At 55.5% G+C, this 22,086-nt stretch overlaps 1 protein-coding gene across 2 annotated transcripts in view; it reads left to right on the top strand.

The window, feature by feature from the left end:
• Window positions 1-7,371: 7,371 nt before the first annotated feature.
• Window positions 7,372-22,086, top strand: part of ACSS1 (acyl-CoA synthetase short chain family member 1) — a 42,854-nt gene continuing 28,139 nt past the window's right edge. Inside the window, exons 1-2 of one of the 2 annotated variants that reach the window (XM_067707417.1) lie at window positions 7,372-7,694; window positions 15,408-15,504. In XM_067707417.1, the coding sequence (XP_067563518.1) occupies window positions 7,403-7,694; window positions 15,408-15,504 (389 nt within the window). In that variant the 5' untranslated portion in view covers window positions 7,372-7,402. The remainder of the gene's footprint in view (window positions 7,695-15,407; window positions 15,505-22,086) is intronic. The other variant, XM_067707416.1, reaches the window with a different exon arrangement.

Here is a 22,086-nt window from a genome sequence, read left to right as displayed (position 1 = left end):
TGGTGAGAGCAGAAACACACCCATGACATCTGGGCCCAAGGAAAGGCACGCAAAGCTGTTCTTACAGAAGCGCCCTCCAAGTTAAGGCTTCCACACAGATATCTATCAAGGGACTTCCCTGGTAGCACAGTGGTTAAGAATCTGCCTGCCAATGCAAGGGACATGGATTCGAGCCCTGGTCCGGGAACATCCCACATGCCACGGAGCAACTAAGCCCGTGCGCCACACTACTGAAGCCTAGAGCCCGTGCTCCGCAACAAGAGAAGCCACCGCAGTTAGAAGCCCGCGCACCACAATGAAGAGTAGCCCCCGCTTGTGGCAACTAGAGAAAGCCTGCGTGCAGCAAAGAAGACCCAACGCAGCCAAAAAAAAAGGTATCTATCAAAAGGGAACGGTAGAGACCCATGGTTTCATTCTGACTTCTTTGGATCCTCCCCACTTAAAAATTCATCCAAGGCTGGCTGCCTTTTCGCCCTTTCCATCAAAATAAACGGATAAATAAATCAATCATCACCAATAACATGCTGGCGCCACCTGTTGGCAGGCATGTGGCTCTGCTCTGGCCTGACTTGCGGGTCAAACATCTAAAAGCACAGCTTGAACCCGTTTGTGTAGAGGAATTTGTTTTTCTACCGATCCTTCCAACCCACCCACTGAGTCACCGGTGGTGGTCGTCTCCCCTTTGAAATATCTACAGTCATGTAACTGTCTCGTTAGCCACCCTTTCTGTGGTTAAACTGCCCAGTTTATGATACTTTGTTATAGGAGCCCACACGGACTCAGACACAAAGGCCTCATCTTTTTTCAATTTATCATCATTTAAAATAAATAATTCCCACTATTCCCTATGCCCAGTCCACCACCTTAATCTCTCTCTGCCGCTTACACTAGATCTCTCCTCTCCTTCCCCAGATTGTCTGTCCCTCAAGTTCAGGGCTGTTCTGGACGCAACTAGCCTTCGTTGATGAGGGCCTCATTGTTCAGGATATGCTCCTGGACTTCCCTTGATGGAGATGTGGCTTCGAGGCCCGCGCTGTGTTCTTTCTGTCCACTGGTCCTGAAGCAACTTCAAAGTTAAAGGCAGAATCCATCACTAGGTGGCAGTGTTGGCCAGCTTTAAAGTTTGTCCAAATGGGCACTGGGTACTAGAAATTTGATTGTTTTGTTTTCTATCCCTCATCTTCCCATTCAATCAATCCACAATCAATCAATCAATCCAGATTCATTGGGCCCCTGCTCAATCCACACACAGCTTCTGGGATTCTCAGCTGGTGCCTTCAGGGCTGGGCTCTGTTTAATTTCTTTGGGACCCCCAGGGGCCAGCCCCAGAGGAAGCGGTGTCCACCCCAGGCGGTCAGCACATGTTTGCTGGCTGACCCTTCCCTGTCGTGGCCTTTGTCTCAAGGTCGTGCTCATATCATAAACCCTCACTTTTGGGTTGATTGAGCTGAGAGGCTGGGGAGCCCCAGAGACATTCCTGAGGCCCCAGGTAGGGATGGTGATGTGTTTTCAGCTGCCTCTGCTGTCTCAGGCAGAAAAAGAGACCGATCTCTCAGACCAGCCCAGAAGCGTCTCCCTGGTTTCACTCCGTACCTCTCATCCTCCTCTGATCCTGAGGAGCCCAGCATCCAGGGCGATCACCGCCAAACGAGCGTCTGAGCAGGGATTTCCACTGGCCTGAGACCATGAAGGGGACAGGGCAGCCACCACTGAGCATCGGGACCTCGGGTTCAGAGTGAGGGCACTGCACAGGCCTCTGCCGGACGATGGACCTGCAGGATGAACCACGAGGACAAGTGGCCACGGGGGCTTTCTGGCGTGTGTGGGAAACCCACAGGCTGTTCAGGATGAGGTCTTGGTGTGGGAGCTGGCTCTTCTAAGCAGTGTTGCCCTTGGCCGTCCTGCCCCCTTGCCCTTGGCAGTAGACGCATCCTCCCCCTCTACCTGCCCGCTGCTCGCGGTTCGGTCTCAAAGGAAACTCCGAGACTCACCCGAGAGCACCTTCCCTAGCTGCCCAGCCCCTCAGTTTTTAATTTTATGCGTGTCAAAATACAAACGTTCCCAGCCAGAACTGCTGCCATTCCCAGAAGCTGTTGGACCAAAATCCGTTTATCCCTGGTTGCACTTGAGTCCAGGATACAGTTGGTTCTAGGGGGACCGGCTTCAACAGGAGACCTCAGGAAGTGAGCTGGGGTTCGGGGGTGAGGGGAGGGAGGCATGACTTCACTGCTGGAGCCCTGAAGTGGGAGGAGAAACAGCAGACTGAGGGGAACAGCAGCCCTCTAGCTGGGAGGGGGCAGTCTACTAGTTGGGAGCCAAAGAAAGACAAGGGAAGGGGCGGGGAGGGCATGAGATTTAAGCTCATTAGCCCTTAAATACGCCTGTGCAACCCCCATGCCTTAGAAGCTATGATTTTACGGAAACAGAAAAAGCCGGATACTCTGTCTGCCATATCCCCATCGGGATGAACACAGCACCTGGCGTTCGCGAGCCGAAGGATTCAGGGTCTGGCTCCCACTCGTTCATCTTGCACATGACAACACCGAGGCGCTTACTGCACGGTGGGCTGGGGGCAGTGCAAGGGCCTGGTGCACTTGTCCTGGCTCCCTAACAGCACCCTCTGTCCACCCGGCTTCCTTGAGGTGGATGGAGGAGGAAGGCAGGGCTTGATCCACGGGTGACGGTGGCCACGGCTCACAGTTCCTAGAGCTCCGCCCTCAGAGGGACCTTCTGTGTCTGGTGATTGCCCCTGGCCTGCTGCCACAGCAAGTGTCCATGCAGAGAGGCAGGAGGGGCCGTGGCTGTGAGGTCCCTGTGGACCTGGGCAGCGAGAGAACCGGTTCCTGGAGGTACCAAAGACACATCACAGGAGATGCCGCTGTCTTCTCTGATGGCGCTCTTGACCATTGTGGACTGTGGGAGTGTCTGCTGGGGGCCACGGAGAACTCAAAAGCCAAAGTCCTTCTTGTGGTTTGTGGATGGATGACACCTCAGTCTTTCCTGCTCACAGAGGGCTAGAGGGAGTTAAGGGGTTCCAGGATCTGGTGTTGACGGCATTTAGGGAGCTTGTTGCAAGAGCTGCATGAGAACAGACCCACCCCGAGGTCTGCTGGCTCCACGTGGCCCCATCCTAAGCAGATGGGGGTCTCCAGCTCTGGGAGGACACCACTGCCAGCCCTGTGCCACCTGGAGTCTGTTCTGGTTTTCACATCTGGTCTCTCCCACTCGTTGGTGGTGAACCCTCCTGCCCTGGGGCTGCTGTGTGCATGCTCCCTCCCGGGGATCTGGTGTGCAGGGTTACAGGGTGCTGCGTGGGGGTCCTGGAGACCCAGCTGCTGAAGCCATGGATACGAGTGTGCCCACACGTCATCGCTGCCACTGAGGTCATGGGGACATCGGGGAATGCGGGCCTGGGGGCAGGGAGCCTGATACCCCTGTGCAGCCCATCCCAGACCCCCAGCAGCCGCCTCCTCTCCTTCCTCCTACCCACTTCAAGGCTCTTAGTGTGGATTTTCTGTATTGGTTTTGTTTGCATTTCAGTCATTCGATTTGGTGCCTGTCTCCCTGTCTCCCCCTTTCCTTGGTCGTGCCCTTGGGCTCAGGGGCTGTGTCTAGTTCATTGCTGTTGAGCTGACAGCCTCCATGTTGGCCCATGCACACAGGGTGGGTGGTGGTCCATCACTGAAGGGAGTTGTGGGAGTGAGGAGAACAGGGGCCAAGGAGCAGGGAGCTCTGGTGGCTCAGTGCTGGGTCTGCTGAGGGGGACAGGTGGGTCTCCCGAACCTGTATCTACAAAACTGCTTCTCAGGAGGGTCCAGTGCTCCGAGCAATGTGGGAGGTAGGGCCTAAGAAGTCAAACACCCTAAAGCTGCTAAAGCTGTGAGCGCTGGGGGCCAAGGCCCCCAACTTGACAGCTGTGCCGCCTTAGGTGGGTGTGTCCCCTCTCTGTGTTTGTTTTTTCATGTGTAAAGTGGGGACCAGGGCAACCTTCTCTTAGGATTGTGAGGGTTGCTGTCTCCGAGTTGAACATCAGGCCTGAGACGTAAAGTGAGCCCAGCTCCCCTGAAAACCCTCCCAGGCCTCCCACATCGCACCTGCCAACTTGCAGCCTTCTGCAGCAGAGGGTCCTGCCTGTGTTAAGGGCAGGGGCTTCTGTGACCCACGCTGCCTAGACGACCGGCTGCTCTCAGAACTGCCGAGGCCCCATGGGAAGCTGCTCTGTGGATGTGGCCAGACGGGCGGTGGGGTATGGCTCTACCTGCCATAGTTCCCAGAGAGCCGCTTCCAGGAGGCAGCTGGTGGCCTTGGCCTCAGTGGCCTCATCGTGGGTAAACTGGGCTGCAGGAAGTGCAATCTGTACCACCCGATTGGCTCAGCAGTGTTTTCTGTACCCACAATCACTTCTCTTTACCCAGCCTGAAGGAAACACCAGCTTTGTACTTCTTTCTTTCTTTTTTTTTTTAGATGTTGGGGGTAGGAGTTTATTAATTAATTTATTTTTTGCTGTGTTCGGTCTTTGTTTCTGTGCGAGGGCCTTCTCTAGCTGTGGCAAGCGGGGGCCACTCTTCATCACAGTGCGCGGGCCTCTCACTATCGCGGCCTCTCTTGTGGAGCACAGGCTCCAGACGCGCAGGCTCAGTAGTTGTGGCTCACGGGCCTAGTTGCTCCGCGGCATATGGGATCCTCCCAGACGAGGGCTCGAACCCGTGTCCCCTGCATTAGCAGGCAGATTCCCAACCACTGCGCCACCAGGGAAGCCCCTGTACTTCTTTCTTTAGAGTCAATTCCATGTACATTGCCCACTGTTCTTGTAATAGGGGTGGGGCAGTTGAGCCACCTTTATGTGGCTGTTACAGTCAGCTGGCGGGTGTCCTGGTGGCAGAGAGTGAATTGAGAGGTGGATTGCGGCCATCTGCCCTGGGGGGCCCGGGGACAGGCTGGGGGCTGTGTCCCACGGAGCTCCAGAGCCCTGGCCTCGGCTGCCCACTGGCCGGGCCCAGGCCTTGAAGCAGAACGTACCTCTCCCCCATCCCCACCTCCGCAACCTGATGGCAGCGGCGGTCTCCATTGGTCACAGTCTGAGGGACCTGGCCCCACTTTGGGTGACCTGAGGGCCAGCTGGGTCCTGGGCACCTGGCTCCCTCAGTGATGATGGCTGGGCAGGGTCTGGGGACTTGGCCGTGAGGGTGCCGCCGGCTGAGATCTCCCTCTTCAGTCGGGCCTGGGCACTGGCAGGAGGAGCCGGACTGGGTGCTGGACGAATGCTCCCAGGTAAGGTAACCGGCCAGCGCATGCACCCCCTCCTTTTAGCCTTGGAGGGTGAAAGTCAAGCCTTGGGACCTTGAACAAGTAAAATGAAGGGTAATGATGTTGCTTTGCTTATGGGACTTGTTAAGTGTTAAAAGCCGCAAGGAGGCATGGAGACAGAACTAAATGCCTCTCCTTCCCTTTCTTGTCAGAACAGAGAATAACATTTGTTTTGGTGGAGGTTTTCTAGGAACATCCTCACCTGGCCATGACCTAACCTCAAGAACAAAGGATCTGACACCAAGAAGTCTGCAACAACTAACCACGCCCCTCCCTCACCTTTCCTATAAAAGGGCTTTGCTGAAATCTTCTGGGGAGTTCAGGGCTTTTAAGGCATGAGCCGCCTGTCTCCTTGCACGGCCCTGCAATGAATGGTTCTCTGCTCCAAACGCCGATGTTTTGATATTGTTTGGCCTTACAGTGCATCAGGCACACGGACTTGCATTTACTAACGTTCTCTCCGTGGAGTCTCTTCCTCCAGAAGGCTAGAGCTTACAGTATGGCAGCTGGGTTCCAGGACAGCAGGAGCTGCAGCTGTGGCCTTGCAGGGCCTGGACTGGGACAGTCAGAGCAGCACTGCTTGCCCACTTGAGGGGGAGCTTCTCACTTACACAAAGGGGTGAAGTTGATGGCCATCTTTGGGGCCCCCAGCCACAGTTATGGTCTTTCCCTATTTCAATTTTATTTATTCTGTTAAAAAGGTGATTCAGGCCAAGTGGTGAAGCAGAAATTGAGGTGGGAGTAGGGTTCTGCCCACCATGTGCCTATTTCTTAGGGCTCAGTGCCTCATTTGTTCCACTCAGGAGTTGAGAGTGGGCGGGACTTGATAGCATTAGGTAATTTTTAAATTAAGTGAAAAATGCAGGTCAAGCACTTGGCACAGAGCAGGGCCCATGTCTAGTGCTAGTTATCACTGGTTCCCCAGCCTAGAACTCAACCAACCAGTTTTCAAAACTACCCTTTTCCTTCTGTTTACCTTATTTATTATGTATTTAGTTTGTGGGTGCTGTAATATTTAAGAGTCTGGTTGAGACAAGTTTCTGTGGGTTCCCTTCTATCTTTCCTGGCTTGACAACAAGAACACCACCCCCACTACTGGGCTTCCTGGGTACAGCCCAGGGAGGGAGGTATCACTCCTGTTTCCCCCTCCTCAGGGCTGCATAAGAATAAAAGAGTTGGTGCCTGAAACATGCAACCTGGAAGGGGCACTCAGTGAGTTCAGTAGTGGAGGTGGTGTAGGCACAGAGACGTTAAGGAACTCGCCCGAGGTCACAGAGCTAGAAATGCCGGGTTTTGAACCCAGGCCACAGATGCTGGAGCACTGAGCGAAAACTCCCCAGGGTTCCAAATCAGCTACGGTTAGGGGAGCGTTTACTTCTCTACCACATGAAAGCACCGGACCCCAGACCACCGCCCCAGGTCCCCACAGCCTCCTGCGCCCAGGGCCAGCCCATAGCCCACAGGGGCTGCTTATGTGTGTGGGCATCTTGGTGGGGGGCGGGGGACGGGTACAGGCCGACCAGGCCGCTAGAGGGTTCACTCGCAAGGGCGCCCAAAAGGATGAATACTTTGCCTTCAGCCTCTGAGATGTTGAATTGACCTAACTGGTGGTCCTCGGACCCACCTAAGCGCCTCGCTCCGTCGGTCTCCTGAGGCCGAGCCGGCTCCCTCCCATGCCAGACAGTTCCGGGCGCCCCGGAGAGCCTGCGTCCGCGGCGCGCGTATCTGCAGGTGCCCGCGCGGCGCAGCCGTCGGGGCTTGAGGACGCACCAACTGAAACCCCGGCAGCCCGCTCTGGGACCACTTCCCCAGCTGCTCCCTCTCGCTTCCCGGCTCCGCTCTAGGGTGGGAGAAGAGAGGCGAGGTGGGACGAGGTGGGACGAGGTGGGGCGGGTAGATTCTTCAGACTGGGACCGGTAGGGCCCGGGGTTGGCCGGAGGGCGGGGTCGGGGGTCGGGGCCTGGCCGGGGCGTTGACCGGAGGGTGGGGCCTGGGCTGGGCGTTGGCCGGAGGGCGGGGCGGGAGCGGGCGGGGCGGGCGGGGCGCGGGCACGCGAGGGCTCGGTTGCCACAGCCGCGCGGGGCTCTGAGGCGCGATGGCGGCGCGCTGCTTGGGCCGCGGTGTCGTACGGCTCCTGGGCGGCCTTCGCGGGGTGGGCGCGCGGGGCCTGGCGGCCCCCCGGCTCTGGGGCAGCGCCTCCGCCCTCGCCGCGCCGGCCGGCTCGTACCAGGAGCGGATCGCGCTGGCCGCCAGCGAGCCGGCAGCCTTCTGGGGGCCGCTGGCGCGGGATGTGCTCGTGTGGGACACCCCCTACCACACTGTGAGCGACTGCGACTTCCGCAGCGGCAGGATCGGCTGGTTCCTGGGAGGCCAGTTGAACGTGTCCGGTGAGTGGGCCTGGGGGCCGGGGCGCCCCAGCTCACGCGGCCCGAGGGGACCCCGAGCCCAGCCGGCGGCGGCCCCACATGCTCCCTCCTCAGCGTTCGGGACTCGACCCCGGCGAGCTGCGCAGTCACCCCGCCCCCAACCACTAGCCCCGGAGACTCCCGGCCCGGCCCGACTCCCCAGTCCCGGCTCGGGCACCCGGCGTCCCCCAAGTTTAACTGGGGCTCCCACCGTCCCGCACGGCGAGCGCGCCGGGCCGCGGTGGAGGCGGCGAGGGGCTCCAGGAGCAGGACTACCTGCTCTCGCCCCGGCGCCAGAGACAGAACCGAAAAGCTTCTGGCCGATGTCACCGCCGGGTGCCGGCCGGCGACCCGCCTGGGGAGCAGCCCTGCTCGTGTAAACAAATCGAGCCGTGGCGGGTGGCGGGGAGGAGGAAGCCCGGCCGGCAGCGGGAGTCAGCCCGCGGGCGGGAAGGAGGCAATGGTGGGGCCTCCCAGTGCTCAGTTTCCCCCTCGCCCCCAAGACCCACGGGGCTGGCTTTAGACCTCGTGCGACTGAGATCCCAGAAACCAGCTCCACCGCCAGTCAGTCCTCTGGTGTCTGCTGAGATTGGATCCACTACTGTTTTTGTCAAGATTGGGGTGGGGTGGGGAAGGGTGCACTGCACCCACCTCCTGCCCAGCAAGCGGAGAAGGCCCAGGAAATGAGGGAGGGCCCAGGTAGGCTAGGCCTGGGGTGGGGCGGCCAGAGGGGCTGCCTGTCAAGGAGGAAGGGGGTAACTGGGGATAGGTGAGATCTAGGGGGTGTTTAAGGAAAGGATCTGTAAGTCTTGGTGGCCAAGGCCTGAACTGGGCAGTGGGGTCTGAATCTCCCAGGCTCCACCATTTACTGGCCCATTTTTTCTGTTCCTCTGAGCCTCAGTCTCCTCCTGTGTAGACCGGAGGCAGTAATGCCCACCTGAGGGACTGGTTGTGAGGCCAAGGCACGTAGAGCGATGGAACGGGCCTGGCACTTACTGGTGACCAATAAGTAGTAGTGATTTCAACTTGTGAAATTCAGAAATAGTCATAGAATTATAGGTAGTATCTTGCAGTTATTTTTCAAACAAAGAAACTTAAGGGAACTTCAGACCAGATTTTTTTTCATATGGTATATTGCTTTGCTGGTTTAATAAAAATGACTCAGTAGAGAAGTGTTTTCTCTAAACTTGAGTCAGCAGCGAGTGTCCTTGAACTATTGGGAAAAAACCAAACCCTTAGGTTTGCAGGGTTGGCGGAATGCGCCCTGGATGGGGGAGAGCTGAGTGCAGAGGGACGGCGCAGAAGGATGCAGCTCCTTTGGAAGCTGCCTTGGACTTGGGAGGCCTGAGGCTGCGGGACATTCAAGGTTGACTCTGAACATGTGCCACCTTTCAGTCTCAGATAAGACGGGGGTCGGGGGGTGGGGTGGGGTGGGGTGGGGGGGGATGGGTAACGACAGACATAATGGGACAGGCAGCAAGGGCCTCCTGAGCCTCACTTGGTCAGGGTCAAGGTCAGGGTCAGGGTGCAGCAGCAAGCAACTCTTCTGCCCCTTTTTCTTCACTTATTTCTCCTTTATGGTTACCTTAGCCAGAAACTGAACTTCAGAAAACTGCCTTGTAGAAAAACAGCTTTTCAGCCGCATTCTCACCTCAAATGTGTATGCAACCCACTCATCTGTCAGGAATATCTCTGCTGTTCGCCAGTGTCTGCAAATCACAGAGGTGATGGTATGAAAAAGGACCAGGCCAAGCCATGGCTGCCCTGGGAGCCACTAGAAAGTTGTGGGCTGGGTGGGGTGTTTTGGCATGATCTGTCTGTGTGACGATTGTGTGATGATGGCTTGTTCCAAAGGAGCATCGCTTGAAACTCCCTTTACCCCTTCAGGAAGGTCTGTACATACAGTTCTCAAAGTGTGGTCCCTGGACCAGTGGCATCAGCACGACCTGCAAACTTTTTAGAAATACAAGTTCTCAGGTCCCATCCTAGGTGGCCAGAACCAGAAACCCAGGGGTGGGTCCTCCAGGTGCTCCTGATACATACTTGAGGCTGAGAACCACTGACCTATGTCCAACCTGCTAAAGTGGGCAGAATTGGGAATTGTTTAACAGAGAGAACTCTGTTAAACAAACAAAAAGAGTCTGTGGGTGGTTCTGTACTGTTGAGTCATTCCAGGTGTGTCTTTGGAGTCACACCTGGGTTTGAATCCTTGTTTTCCCCGACTGTTCTTTTTTTTTTTAAGTCTTGCCAAGTGCTTTTTTTTTAGTTAATTTTTTTATTGGAGTATAGTTGCTTTACAATGTTGTGTTAGCTTCTGCTGTACAGCAAAGTGAGTCAGTTATACATATACATATGTCCACTCTTTTTTAGATTCTATTCCCATATAGGTCATTACAGAGTGTTGAATAGAGTTCCCTGCACTGTACAGTAGCTTCTTATTAGTTATCTATTTTATATATAGTAGCATGTATAAGTCAATCCCAATCTCCCAATTTATCCCTCCCTCTCTCCCCTAACTGTTCTTTCGTGCGTCTCCTCTTCTGTAACATGAGAATAGTGCGTAACTGAATTCTGTTCCAGTTCCTATTGTTGCCATTTTATTAGTCTCACGGATTCCGTGGGTCAGGACTTTGGACAGGGCTGGCAGTGGCTTGCCTCTGCTCTCCGTCATCGACGTGACTCTCGTCATCGACGTGACTCTCGTCATCTACGTGCTGCTGACTCCCAAGTCTGGGGCCTGAACTGCAGGCTGGGCTCAGCTGGAGCTGTGGCCCAAAGCACCTACAAGGGGCTTCTCACAGGGTGGTGACTAGGCCCAGGGTCGTTGGTGGCCAGAGGTCCCAGAGACCAAGGCAGAGGCTGCTAGGCTTCTGACCAGCGCCGGGCGACCTGGGGACACCTGGGGCTGCTGTTACCATTGAATGAGAAAACACTTCGAAAGCACTCTGCACTGTCTTTAGAACATTCCTTGCACCCAATCACTGGCCTTTGTTAATTATTAATGAATCCTGGAAGGGAGGCTGGGACCTTGAACCTGGTGTTCATCAGTGCTGCTGAGCCTGCTGTGCTTCCTCTGAACGGGACCATGCGGATTTCCACCTGATCAGCCTGTTCCAGGAAGCAGGCTGGGGAGGGCACACAGGTGGCTGACGTGGCTCTGAAAGCCCTTCTTGGATCCTGGGAGAGCCAGGCTGTTGTTGTAGGGGTGGGTAAGTCGTGGTGTCAGAGGCCCTGGGTTGGGGAGGTAAAGCCACACCCCCCTGCAGTGCCACGTTCTGGAAAGGATTCTTCCCAGCTTTTGAAGTTTGGCTCTTTCCCTTGTAGGGCTCAACAGGTGTCTTTGCTCCTTGAGTATAAACTCCGAGATGTCAGGCAGTTGCAAGTGCAGAACTGGAGGGTAGTGACGCATTGCTTTCAAAACACAAAACTAAACTCTCCTTTGAGTCTGATTTTAAAAAACAAGTGTGTTTATTCTTACTTTCAAGCTCGGGTATAGAGACACTGTTGTTAACTAAGCATTGAACACAGAGATTCCTTGGACGCTTTTGAGAACGTTCCTTGCAGCAGTGGAAACCATTTCGCTGTAGCTCTCTCCTCTTCATGATGTGCCTCGAATAATTCAGATGGCAGACACACTGAGATGGCAAGAGCCTGCCCCCCGCGTTGCATTTCCTTCCAGCGACTGAAGTAGCTCTCTCAGGTCCTTCAAGGAACTCTAAGTGGACACATGACCTCAGGTCTCAGAAGGAGCGTCCCTCAGAAAAGTCTGAATCCTCCCCAGTTGTTAGAGACGCGACCTACTTTAAATAGCAGATGCTTCTGGAAGGTTGGCAAATACAATTTTTGTGACTGATGTAATACCTCAAATTGTACCAAGGAGGTTTTCTATTTAAAGAAAACCTATTGTGAGTTCTTTTGTGAATATTAACTCCCTTATCTCTTCGGATTAAAATTGAATTTCTGTAAAGTGGGGAGGGGCAGGGATGCATTTAAACAACAAGCAAGAGTTTGTTGAATGAAAATGTCTGCCTTTGTGTGTACATGTTTATGATGGAAATGATGACCCTCTCATCACCTTTTCTTAAAAACAAACCCAAACCCACCACACACACCAGCTTACCTGCTTGCAGAGCTGTGACAGGCCCGGGTACAGACCTGTCCTTAGGTGAATGAGATGATGCTTCATCTCCCATCATACCTGTGACACCAACATGAAGTGTCTGGTGGCCCCCTTGTACAGATGGGGAAATAAAGGCTCCAACTCATGTTTGGTGGTGAACGGTGCAGAAAATGCACCAGTGCCTCGGAGCCTGCATTCTAATGAGACGGACCACAGATCAGTAAAGGAGCAGATCCACCCTGGGGAATGTTCTCAAGGTTTTTACAGCTGCTAAGGGGAGAATTAGGAAGTGTGTTCCACCATCCCCTGCCCCCCCTCCCGTGTTGAAGGAATCTTAGGGACATGGTCTCTGCCTGCAGGGACGTTCTGACCCGGATGGGGGAGGGTTTAGCGAGCTGGGAAGATGAGTGAGCGCTGAATGGTGTGGTGGGAGGGAGAGATCATTGTGTGCTGGGAAACTTGGAAAAGGCTTGAAATAAGAGGTCCGGTTTGAGCCAAGCCTTAAATTGCACTCTCTTCTTGCCCAACTCTTCCTGGAAATACTTGGAAAGGAAATTCCCTTGTCCCACTGCCCAGTTCTTTGGGTGGAGACTTTTTTAAAAATGGGGGATGTAAGAGTTTCCTTCCCTTCCTCCTTCCTCTTCTGTTTTCCTCTCTGCTGTTGAGGCAATAGCGGGAGCCATGCATACGTGTTAAGAGCCAACATACACATGGCATTGTAGAGCCACGTCGCCCCACACCCTGCACTGTGCTTTTCTCTGGGCGCTGTGTCATCTGAGTGTTGTCCATGGCAGTTGTGAACTGTGTTTCCCTTGGGGACACAGCCACAACATCTGACCCCATGGCAGGAAAACTCCAGTGGCATCTAATTACTACTGTGACTCCCAGAGTCTGGAATCATTACCACCACCACGGATTAGGAGAGTGAGATTTAGCGGTGCTGTTTAGAGATAAACAAGTGAGTCTGCAGTTAGTGGTTAGCGAGTGGTTGGACAGCGGCCTGGCTCTAGAGCATGGTTTTAACCATGACCCCAGGCTGCCATCCAGTGGAGGCGTGGCCAGATGTCTTACAGAGCTCGCAAGAGTCTTTAATTACTCCTGTCCCCATTGGAAAAAGAAAGCGCCCCTGGAATTGGGAATATACATACCAGGTAGACGTGAGTGCATGTGTGCGTATGTCCGCCTGTGTGAGCGTGGTCCTGGACCACAGCATCATGTCAGATCTTGGTAGAAGTGAAATGCTTAGGCCCACCCTGACCTGCTCAGTCAGAGACTTAGGGTGGAGCCTCGCTACATGCTCATAAGTCCTCTGGGGATCCTGGGGCATTTAGAAGCCCTAATTTAGACCAAAAAGAAAACTTCTTGAGGGACTAAGCCATGAAGATGAGAAGAGGTCTCTTCCCTCCCCTGGGCATGGGGCCAACCTGGTGTCATTTGGACCCCACATTGCCCTCCAGCTCAGGGACTTAGGAGGTCCATCCGTCATCCATAGCTTAGGTGCTTCCTCTGCTCTGAGCCCCGGGTCAGGCTGCAGGTGTCCAAACAGGAACAGGGCATCTGGCCCCTGCCCACAGAGGGGCAGCAAGTTGGATACATTGCAGGAAGAGTTAAGAGTCTGGGAGGCATGAGGTCCAAGGGAAGAGAAGTGCTCCATAACAGAGTGAGGACGTGTAGGCTGGGACCTGTGGGGGGGTGGGCACCAGATGAAGGGCAGGAGTGGTGAGGGTGGGACGGTGTACCCCAGGCAGGGTGAATCTGTGCAAGGCCCCGAGGCAGGAAGGCCTTCAGCAGACTCGGCACGGCCAGTGAGGGGAGGGGATGGGATCCACCCCTGCTGAGAGTGGTCACCACCTCAGCTGCCAGGCGAGGGTATGGCCTCATCTGCTGCTTGTTCAAGAGAAGCCAGAAATCTGTGGTTTTAGTGTGAAAACTCTTGATTTCTAAACTTTGGACCAGACTGACACACACATTGATGTTGGGTTTATTGTGTAAATCCAGGTTTTGCCACCAAGCCCCTTCTCAGTTTGCCTTCTTGCTTTCCTCTCTTCTATTTTTTGGGCATTTTTTCTCTTCTATTTTTCTAGTCATTCAAAGAACTTTCCTGTGTAAGTAGTAATTTTTCCCATGACATCTGTCTTTATTTATTAAATTTTTTGAGGTATAATTTATATACTTGTTAGGAGCCAGAAAGTTGAAATGAAACTTTTTAATTTGTAAGAGTAAATGACAGATAAAATAACCTGAGAGGGAAAAATGTGATACACACACACACACACACAGACACACACACACACAGACATACACACAGACACAGACACACACACACACAGACACACACACACACACACACAGACACACAGACACACACACACAAGCTAAAGTTTGTAAATGTTTTCATGTGAGTTCACCCTGTTGAGGATTATGGGAATCACGTGGTTTGTTATGGGGAGGACCTCCCATGACTTTTGTCAGAATGGTTTTCCATCAGGAATATTTGTAGTGACTCGCAGCAGGGTGATTATCAGGCGGTAGTTGACCTTGTGTTCCTGTGGTAGCACCTCAGTGTTGCCTTCCACCTGATTCTGACCCAGCCCTGTGAGTTAGATGCAGCAGTGGGTGCATCTCCCATTTATGTAGGAGGAGATTGATTTGGAGAAGATAGTAACTGCCCCAAAAAGAAAAAAAAAAGAAAATTTATGTACCTGGACATGAGGGTGACCCTGAAGACCAGGTGAGCAGTGGCTGCTGCCCCCAGAGCTGTTTGTGGTATTTATTCCTCTGCTGATGGGGAAGTGCGTAATGAAAACAGGCCACGAGGGCCGGCTGGAAGGGGCTCTGGCACAAACCGGCCAGAGCCAAGCTCACCCTGAAGTCCAGCCAGTGGTGGTGAATAGGAGGTTAGCAATGAACATGATCCTACTAATCTTCAGGTTGACGGTAAACCAGCACAACTGACCTGTTTTTGCGGGCAGTCATGTGACCTGAGCTTGGGTAATGGAGGGGAAGGGAGCAGAGCCTCCCGGAAAACTAGCAAGGCATTTTGCCATCATTGCATCACTTCTTGGGGGAGGGTGCTGGCTGGACACCTGAGAAGGGATGTGGGCCCTTGTCCTGGATCGCACCTCCACCACACGAGAGCCCACCACACGAGAGCCCACCCCACGCACGCGCACTGATTTGGGGCACCCTGTTTGCATCGAGTCTTCTTTCCCACAGCCCAGCCTGCGGCACTCAGCCCTGGCCGTGCACGTTAGAACCGCCGGGGAGCCTTGAAAACCACGGGGCAAGTCGGGTCAGGGTCCCCTGGGTGGGGGCCGGGGTTGGGACTCCTGGTGTGAAGCACCTGCTTCAGAGCATTCCCAGGGGTCACCTGTACCTGCGAGGTCATCTTTGTGTAGTGACACCTCGTTTCTGCAGGGTCTATCACCATTCTCCTTGCAAGGAAGTAGAAACCCGCCTCTGATGAGGGAAGGGTCCACCCCAGTGAGAGCAGCGCAAACCACTGCAAACCTGACCCTCCCCTTTCCGACTCCAGTGGCACCAAGTGTAACGTCCATGAACCTGTTTTTGTGCAGTCAACTGCTTGGATCAGCATGTTCGGAAGTCCCCGGAGAGCGTCGCTTTGATCTGGGAGCAGGATGAGCCTGGAACTGAAGTGAGGATCACCTACAGGTACCATGTGTCCCCTGAGGGAGGGCACCTCTGTTGTGCTGGACGTCAGCACCAAACGCTGCTGCCGGGCTGTGACAGGAGGAGCCCCGGCCTCCTTGCCTACCTGGGCAATACTTGTTGTCTTTAGATTCCCCTGGAAGGAACTGGGTCCTCAGAAACAAATATGACAAACGTTCAAGGCACAGGGCAGACTCTTGGTGAGGTCCTGTGTGACTGTGACCTCTTCTGGGCGGGGGGTTATATGAGTATCAGGGGCCATGTTTCCTCTTGGGAAATGTTCTCTGGTCTCAGGAAAAGTAAACATGAACATGGACTGAATAAAGTACACACTGGGGTAACTAAAATCAGCCCCTCTTAGTGTGCTTACAACTGTGGCACAACAAATAAAATGGTCTTTAAAAAGGGGCTAAAATAAAACAAACAAAAAGGGGCTACACCTGATATTTGTATCTGTGACTCCTTAAATAAATTCTTCACGTATCGTGTACGCCAAGCCTGTGTGTTGGGGGGTTTGAGCGGACCCGGCGTCTGGGGGCAGGTGCTGGCCTTAAAGCCCTGCCCCCTCCCGGGACTGGCTTGCTCAGAGGTCTCTGGTCTGTCACCGCATCCCTGCGGGAAAAGCCCTTTGCTCAAGCTTCAACTTACCTTTCCAGCGCTATCTCAGGAGGAGGGTTCAGAGGAGCAGGTCCTGACCGCGGGGACCCTTGGTTTCCTGCTTGTTTTTCAGATGCAGGTTTTATCACAGATCCAGGGCACCAAGCCTGGGGAAGCTGTGTTCAGCTGAACTTCTGGATGGAGCAAAGTGACATTCGTTAATCTGCTGTGGCTCCTAGTGCGTCCTGCCTTGCTTGTCCCTCCCCTGCTCCCAATACCCCTCGGCCGTCACAGTCCCTCCCAGCCTTTACTGCCAGTCACTGCACTGACCTGGGTCCCCTGGACAGACACCCTCCTGACTCCATGGGGTCCACGCATCAGCAGCACTGTGGCCTGGGACCCCCGGGCCCTGCACACTGGAGTTGGGGGCACTGCTCTAATAGACAAGCTGCTCCGCTGTTCTTCACCCTTATTGGCCTGACTTGATCTCTGTGTGATTGTCCAGTAGATTAAGTCTCTATGAGTGGGGGTGGAGGAGGTCAGGGGAGTTCAGCTGTGGGCTAATTTTCTCCGGTCCTCCCGTGGACCAGGACCCGGAACTGGGGTTGGGCCGAGTTAGGCCCCTGAGAGCTGCTCGGCTGGACTGCTGAGTGTGTGTTTGTAACTGGGGGGGAGTCTCAGGACTGCAGCCATCTTGTTAAAACAAAGAACAACTTCATTTCCATAGCAGAGCAGCCCCGGGCAAGGTATAAACCTGTAAGTACAGGCAAAGAATTTATTATTCTCTCTCTAAAAATAAACAAGCTCAGCCTGAAGAAATGGTTTTACAAACTTCAGCTGGTCTTAGTGCCAGGTGACTGTTGTTATTTACTGTTTGAGGGAAAAGAGAAGTGTGTGAACGGGTTGTCTGTAATTGCAGCTAGTTTTTCTTTTCTTTTCTTTTTTTTTTTGTGGTACGCAGGCCTCTCACTGTTGTGGCCTCTCCCGTTGTGGAGCACAGGCTCCGGATGCGCAGGCTCAGTGGCCATGGCTCACGGGCCCAGCCGCTCCGCGGAATGTGGGGTCTTCCCGGACCGGGGCACGAACCCGTGTCCCCTGCATCGGCAGGCGGACTCTCAACCACTGCGCCACCAGGGAAGCCCCTGCAGCTAGTTTTTGAGGGACTTGGATTCATAATTTTCCTGGTCATGTTAGGTTTTTGACATGAGATTTTCTTCCTCCTGTCTCAGAGGAGAGCTGACTACACTTGGTGCTCGTCGTCCTGCCAGCATACAAACTGCCACTAAGATAAAGTGCATTCCTGCCAAGTGTCTCACATGGTGGCACCCAAGGTGCCCCAGGATGGTCACAGGCCTTGGCGACCTGAAGACCAAGTTCCAGACCCATGGTCTGAGCCCTTGAAGGAAACTGCGTGGGGATGTGGTTCTCACGGGCTGGGGTGCTGGAGGTGGATTCCTGGGGACCACGCCTGCCTGGTCTGTCCTAAGCTTGGGGCACCCATCTCAGTCCTCAGGTGCACAGAGCCTCTCCCTCCTGAGTCTGCTGAATTCTTCTGAAGAGGTGCACTTCTGAAGAATCATCAGAGAGCTTGTAACGTGAACCCACTCCTGTCCCAAGCCCAGTGATATGTGGGTCCACATGTGTTGCACACGCCCTCGCACACACGCCCTAAACGTGCACGTGTCTACAATCTGCTCTTGGTGTTCAAGGATCCTCCGGAGCCGCTCTCCCGGGTTGCAGGCACCACCCTGCTCCTTTTCTGGAAGTTGGGCCATTGCCTGGGGGTGGCCTGTCTGCTGTCTTCAAGGTTCTGAGTACTGGGGTGTATGTGCAGCTGCACCTCCCTAGGGTGGGGGAGGCCTGGCAGGACCAGCTTTGGGAACCCCAGGGCAGCAGAGTGTCCTCAGCCCGGCCCCACCCCGCCTGCAATTGTTGCTTGGCTGGCGGCAATTCCCAGGCGCACCCTGGCTCTAGACGGGCTGAGGCCTCGGGGGCCCGCTAGGCAGCACGTGGGGCGCCTCATGCTGGCGCCGGCTACGTGGCTCTGGGAGAAGGACAGCCTCGTGGGCTGGGGTTCTGTCCTTCAGGCGCGGTGCTCCCTCCCTGATGGGAGGCGAAGGGGCAGGACCTCCGCCGTCTGGGATCAGCCTGGGATGGCCTGCACGTGTCTCCCCGGGAAGAGGGCAGCCTGTGACCTGAGGCCGGAGCCAGGGCCAGAGGGCCGCCCATCCAATTTCCAGCCTTCCTCTGCCCAGAGGTGTGTTCAGAACTGACCTGAGGGAGCTGTTCTCCCCAGCGAGCCAGCAGGCCTGCAAACCTGGGCCCCCTGGCACCGCCTGAGGCCTCCGAGGCCAGGGCTGCAGAGGCCAGGCAGGCACATAATCTGGGTGGCTCCCCGAGGCTGTGCAGCCAGATAGCACTGGGAGCAGGTCTTTCCAGCCGTCCACGTGCTTATTTCGCAAGATGGTCCTTCACATTCAGTTTAAGCAGACAGATTCTAGAGGCCCTTGGCGACGGGGATGTGGACAAACACAAATCCCTGTCCTCTAGGCAGGTGGTGTGGGGGCTCAAGACCATTGCCTGCCTGGAGCCTGGGCTCTGGGCCAGGGGTTTCCAAGCTGGGCACGGGCAGAGGGCATGGAGCAGAGCAGACGCTGTGGCTGGTCCTGGTGTTCTGTGCTCAGGACCTCTCAGTGGAGGGTGCCTGCGCTCGGACAGAGGAGAGAGCAGCCTGAGAGTATTCACCAGGCTCTGAACCAGGATCTCCCGTGTGAGGCTCTCTGAACAGGGGTCCAGACATGAGTCCTTTAAAAAAAAAGTTTCTTAAAAATTTATTTTATTGAAGTGTAGTTGATTTACAATGTTGTGTTAATTTCTGCTGTACAGCAGGGTGATTCAGTTATACACATATATATTCTTTTTCATATTCTTTTCCGTTATGGTTTATCCCAGGATATTGAATATAGTTCCCTGAGCTCTACAGTAGGCCCTTGTTATTTATCTAAGATGTGACCTTCTAATTAATCTGTAGCATGTTTTAGCCCTGGCCTGGCCCTCCTCTGTGAACGCGGGTTGCCGTGAGGGCAGCGCTGCTGTGGTCATGGCCAGGCTGTGCAGCTGAGCTGGGCGTCTGGGCTGCAGCGGGGAGAGCAGGCCTGGCACCCCCCATGTGCCCACACGTGAGCCGAGTGGAGTTTCCACTGTGGGTCCAGCCCTAGAGGCGATGATTTCTGTAGTTGTTCCAGCTGGGCCTTCTTATGGTGGGGCGTGCACAGTGGGGAGCCCCTGCCCAGAGGCGCAGAGTGGACGGAAGGCCCCCTCCCCGCTGCCTGCCTCAGAGCCCCTCGGCCAGCGCGGAGGATGCCTCCTGCCTGGGCCAGCCGACCAGGCACTGGGTGTTACTGGTGCCTAGCGTGGGGGGCCCACTGAGAATACAGAATGGGGCCCAGCCCCTGGGGCGGCCCCCTGTCTGGGGCAGCCACACCAGCACCCCTGGGTAGAGGGTGCCGCGAGCTCTGAAGCCTGGAGGCACCTCCTGAGAAGCTGGCTTGTGCCCCGGGCCCCGGGTGTCTTTACGTGGCCACTTGTTAAGGTCACGGAAGGGCCCTGTGGGCTCTGGTGGGAGGAAGCAGGAAGTTGCTGTAATGCTGTTGGAGAAGACTTTGAGGAAGTGCTGGGGGGTTGGGTTTTGGGAGGCCGAGGAGGGGAGGCCCGAGCATGGAGGCCGAGGGCAGGGCCGGCCAGCGCACTGTGGGGTGAGGTGGCGGGGTGGGCGGAGGCCTGTGTTCCCGCCTGCTTTGTCCCCAGCTGTGTGTGACCTGGAGCAAATCTCCAGCTCTCTGACCCTGTTTTCTCCTCCACTGGCTGCTGGGTGTTGAGCAGCACGGGGAATGAAAGCCGAGACCTGGGTCTGGGAGGATGTGGGTCTGATTTGGCTGTAGGTCGGGGCAGGTGAAGGGAGGTCAGTAGAGGATTTCAGATTTGACGAGGGGAAGGGCACGGGTGGCCCTGCGGCTGCTGCGGCCGGGAGGGCCGGGTGGGGTTTGCAGGGAGAGGTCCTCACCTCAGGAGAACAGTTTGGAGCCCGCTAAAAGGCAGCCCCCCGACCCTTGCATCTGGTGCTTCTCACCCCCAGATTAACTACAGTTTGCAGTGAGCAAACTCCTTTATTAAAATATTAGGGCAACTGAAGAGGAAGATCACTAATGGACATAGTGAGGCTGAGGGTGGGGTGCTTTGGGGTGAGCCAGGGCCGGTGACCATGAGGCTCCAGGACAGGGGCCCCTGGCAGGCAGGGTGAGTGGGTTTGTCGGTGGGCTCTCCTCGGTGGAGGCACCGGAAGCTAGTGGCTGCCAGGCTTGTGTGCAGTGTCCCCTGCTGACCTCTGAGTAACTCTGATTGCAAAACTTGGTCAGGAATCCCCGTGCTGGCTCCCAGAATCCGGTAGGAGCTCTGGGTTACGTGGATGGAGCTGGTTTTAAACCAGCATTTAACTTTCCTTTAAGACTTGGCTCCAGGTTTTGAAGCTGGCAAGTGCTTTGAATCTTTCTATATGTGACACTTAGTTTTCTTTCTCATTCTTTTGGGCAAGCTGAGGCTCTTGGAATTTCACATTTTACAATGGCCCTGTCTTGGGACTGCAGCAGGAATGACCTCCACAGAGAGTCGAACCTCCTTGATGGGGCCCTTTCTGGGAACCCTCTGGCGGACGTTTAGTTGGAGGAGCACACATAACAGACGTCTCCCTTGGAGCTGGATGCCTGCTTTTTGTGAACTCCCTTCTGCTGTGCAGGGGATGCTGGAGGGGGCTGCATTGCGGGAGGTGGAGGGGCAGCAGCCTGCGGAGGGAAGGGGCGCTGGCCCCTTGGGGACCAGTCTTTAAGGAGGTGCTTCTGTTCCAGCTGTGTGGTTCGGCTTCTGGCAGCTGCAGACCTGGTGGTGGGAGGGTGGCCGACAGCCTTGCTGTGGCTGTGCTGGGTCCCCTCCGGGGCAGCACAGAGGCCTGCTCGGGTGCTTGTTATCCCAGGCCCCTCCCCCACCCTCCCCGCCCGCTCCTTGGCCACTTCCTCTTCCGGCTGAGGTGGAAAATCAAGGCCCCTGGAAGGAGCAGCCCGGCAGGCAGCCCTGAGACCCTGCAGGGCCGCCCTGACGCTCGGCTGACATGTAGCCCCCCGTGCCCACCGTGCTGGACCCTTCTGTCCGCTGCCCAAGACCCGCTTGCAGGAGGGTTCCCTGTAACCAGCCAGGGGCTGGCTGTCCTCCAGGTCCCCGGGCCCTAACCCTGGCCCTGACCCTAAGGCGGGGGCAGCCCCCGCTGTGTGGGCCCCTGGCACTTACGATCTTCGTTTGGATTCCTGGTCACCCTGGATTGTAAAGTGAGGGACCTGATGCCCAGCGAGCTGAGGGGGCTCTCAGGCTCACCCAGCTGGAAATGCCAGAAACAGGGTTTGGACCCAGCAGTGTCTGATCTGCGAGATGTGCTGTGGCATCTTGGAGGCGGTGAAGGTGTAAATGGCGGGCTGCCCTGTGGCGCTAACTTGGTGACAGGCCTGTAGGTCTGTGTGCAGACATCGCACCCCTTCACTGACCAGGGCTATGTGTTCCAGGACCTCCAAGACAAGGAATTGCATGTTAACCGCGATTCCAGCTGGGGAGGAGAGGTCAGTGCCTGAGGGCTCCAGGTGGCCTCTAGGAGGGACAAGGGACGGCTGCGGAACAAGGTGGGCCTAAAGACTGTGGAGTCCTGGTGTGACGGCGGGGCTGTGAGGAGCAGAAAGTGCACGTGCTGGAGGGGCTCTGGGGACCTCGGGGCCCTGGAGGCAGGAGGGGTCACTTTGGGTACGAGAGGAGGGGCAGTGGGCCAGGTTAGGGGGCCTGCCTGGCCCTTCATTCTGTCTCCTGACCCCCTGTGTCTGTCTTGGACCTCATCCGAACCTGGGAACAGTGGGGGTCTGGATGGGGGAGAGGCCTGGCAATTTCCCATCAACA

This window comes from Pseudorca crassidens, chromosome 15 (genome assembly GCF_039906515.1).
Source record: "Pseudorca crassidens isolate mPseCra1 chromosome 15, mPseCra1.hap1, whole genome shotgun sequence".
In the NCBI taxonomy this organism is placed as follows: Eukaryota; Metazoa; Chordata; class Mammalia; order Artiodactyla; family Delphinidae; genus Pseudorca; species Pseudorca crassidens.
This window is presented reverse-complemented; position numbering and strand designations above follow the sequence as displayed.